Below are 1688 nucleotides of genomic sequence, written 5' to 3' on the forward strand. Positions count from 1 at the left end.
AAGGCCTTTGTATACATACAGGTGTGTGTGTCCAAGGTCTTTTCTTGATGGATTTCCACTTGAATTTTTTGAGGTAAAATTTCTCACTCACCCTGAAACTCACTGATTTAGCTAGGCAAGCTGGCCATTGAGTCTCAGGGGTCTGCCTGTCCCTGCCCTCTGCTGTGATCACAGGGGGACACTGTGTCCCCACGTCTTTCCTGTGTAGGTTCTAGGGATCTGAACTCATGATCCTGATGTGTTCAAGGAAGGCAGATGAAAGCTAAGCCTCCGCCCCTCAGCCCCTTCCTTGTTTCTCATTGGTGTCTAGTGCGCTGTTCTGTCAGTCTAAGCGCCATCTCTGAGGATTTCCCAGATCTAGAATCGGTTGTTCTCAGAATGTTCCAGAGCATAGGGCAGTGAAGTGCTGACTCTCAGCACACATACAGGGAACTGCCGCCCCACCAGACCCTGCTCAGAGCTCACAGTAAGTTCGTCTCATTTATCAAACAGTAAGTTTAATTTTCTGAATGCAGAGAAGGGAAGGCAGTCTGTTCCGTGTCTAGCTGGCATAGACAATACTCAGCAAGCCCTTTTTCCACATGAAATGACACATGATGTTCTAGAAGAAGTCAAAGTCCACCTCTACCTCTGAAAACTGGTGGGATGCTACCATCTGCTTGGTGGAGTCCTCAACAGCCCACCCTGACCCCAGGTGTCTGTTGAGGCCAGCCTGGGAACCTCAGTACTTGGTGCTCATCTGAACTGGGGATGGCTTATTGGTGTGCTCTGTCCCTAGGTCTGGCGGGAATTTCCTGACCGGCTGGTAGGCTACCCAGGCCGCCTGCATCTCTGGGATCATGAGATGAACAAGTGGAAGTACGAGTCTGAGTGGACCAATGAAGTGTCCATGGTGCTCACGGGTGCGGCTTTCTACCACAAGGTAAGGGCGTGTGTGGCACCTGTTTGACTCGCTTGTTTAATCTTCCAGGCTTTTGCTGGGTTTAGAAAAAGGTTTTATCTAAAAGGCTTGAAAGAGTCATGTTGTATGATACTCTTTCTAAATAAAAAGCACCAAAAATTCATATCAACATGTGAGGAGAAGCTGCTTGTTCTTGTATCATTTAGAGACAGCTTGGTTGGGAGGTGCCTTTCTGGCCTTCTGTTCTCTGCACACACATACACATATGTAGTTGCACACATTCTCACCTGTGCACTTTTTGCTATTAGTGTTTTCTCAGGCCATTCATCTCTCTTTATAAACAGTTATTTTGTAGCATAATTGGTAATAAGCCACTGTCTTAATATTCCTTAAGTTATGTATTTCTCTTCCATTGAGTATTTAATTTTTGTCATTTCAGATGTTAGTATCTAATGCTTAAGTAGCAATTTATATCCTTTTTGTAACTATTGTGCTTGTGACTATTAGGTTCCTAAAGGTATAATTACAACAGAAGGAGTGACTGCTGGGTGTCTTAGATTCCTTCATTGCCAATGCCAACAGGACATGAAACTGACTGCCTTGCCATTCTTTGCATAACAGTACATTTAGAAAATTAAACTTAGCTGTTTTGATGAATAAAATTAGTCTTACAGTGTGAGTTCTGACCAGATTCTGGTAAGGATGCTGTTTCCTGTGTGTGTTCTGAGAGCTGACTTAAGATTTGCTTTTATACTGAGCATGGTGGCACATGCCTTTATTTTTTTTT

At 44.1% G+C, this 1688-nt stretch overlaps 1 protein-coding gene across 2 annotated transcripts in view; it reads left to right on the forward strand.

Annotated features, from left to right (window-relative positions):
• Ext2 (exostosin glycosyltransferase 2) overlaps nt 1-1688 on the forward strand; it is a 143154-nt gene that overhangs the window by 131774 nt on the left and 9692 nt on the right. For both annotated transcript variants that reach the window (XM_013352730.2, XM_005364121.3), the window contains exon 11: nt 779-922. In XM_013352730.2, the coding sequence (XP_013208184.1) occupies nt 779-922 (144 nt within the window). The remainder of the gene's footprint in view (nt 1-778; nt 923-1688) is intronic.

Source organism: Microtus ochrogaster, assembly GCF_000317375.1.
Source record: "Microtus ochrogaster isolate Prairie Vole_2 chromosome 14 unlocalized genomic scaffold, MicOch1.0 chr14_random_1, whole genome shotgun sequence".
Classification (NCBI taxonomy): Eukaryota; Metazoa; Chordata; class Mammalia; order Rodentia; family Cricetidae; genus Microtus; species Microtus ochrogaster.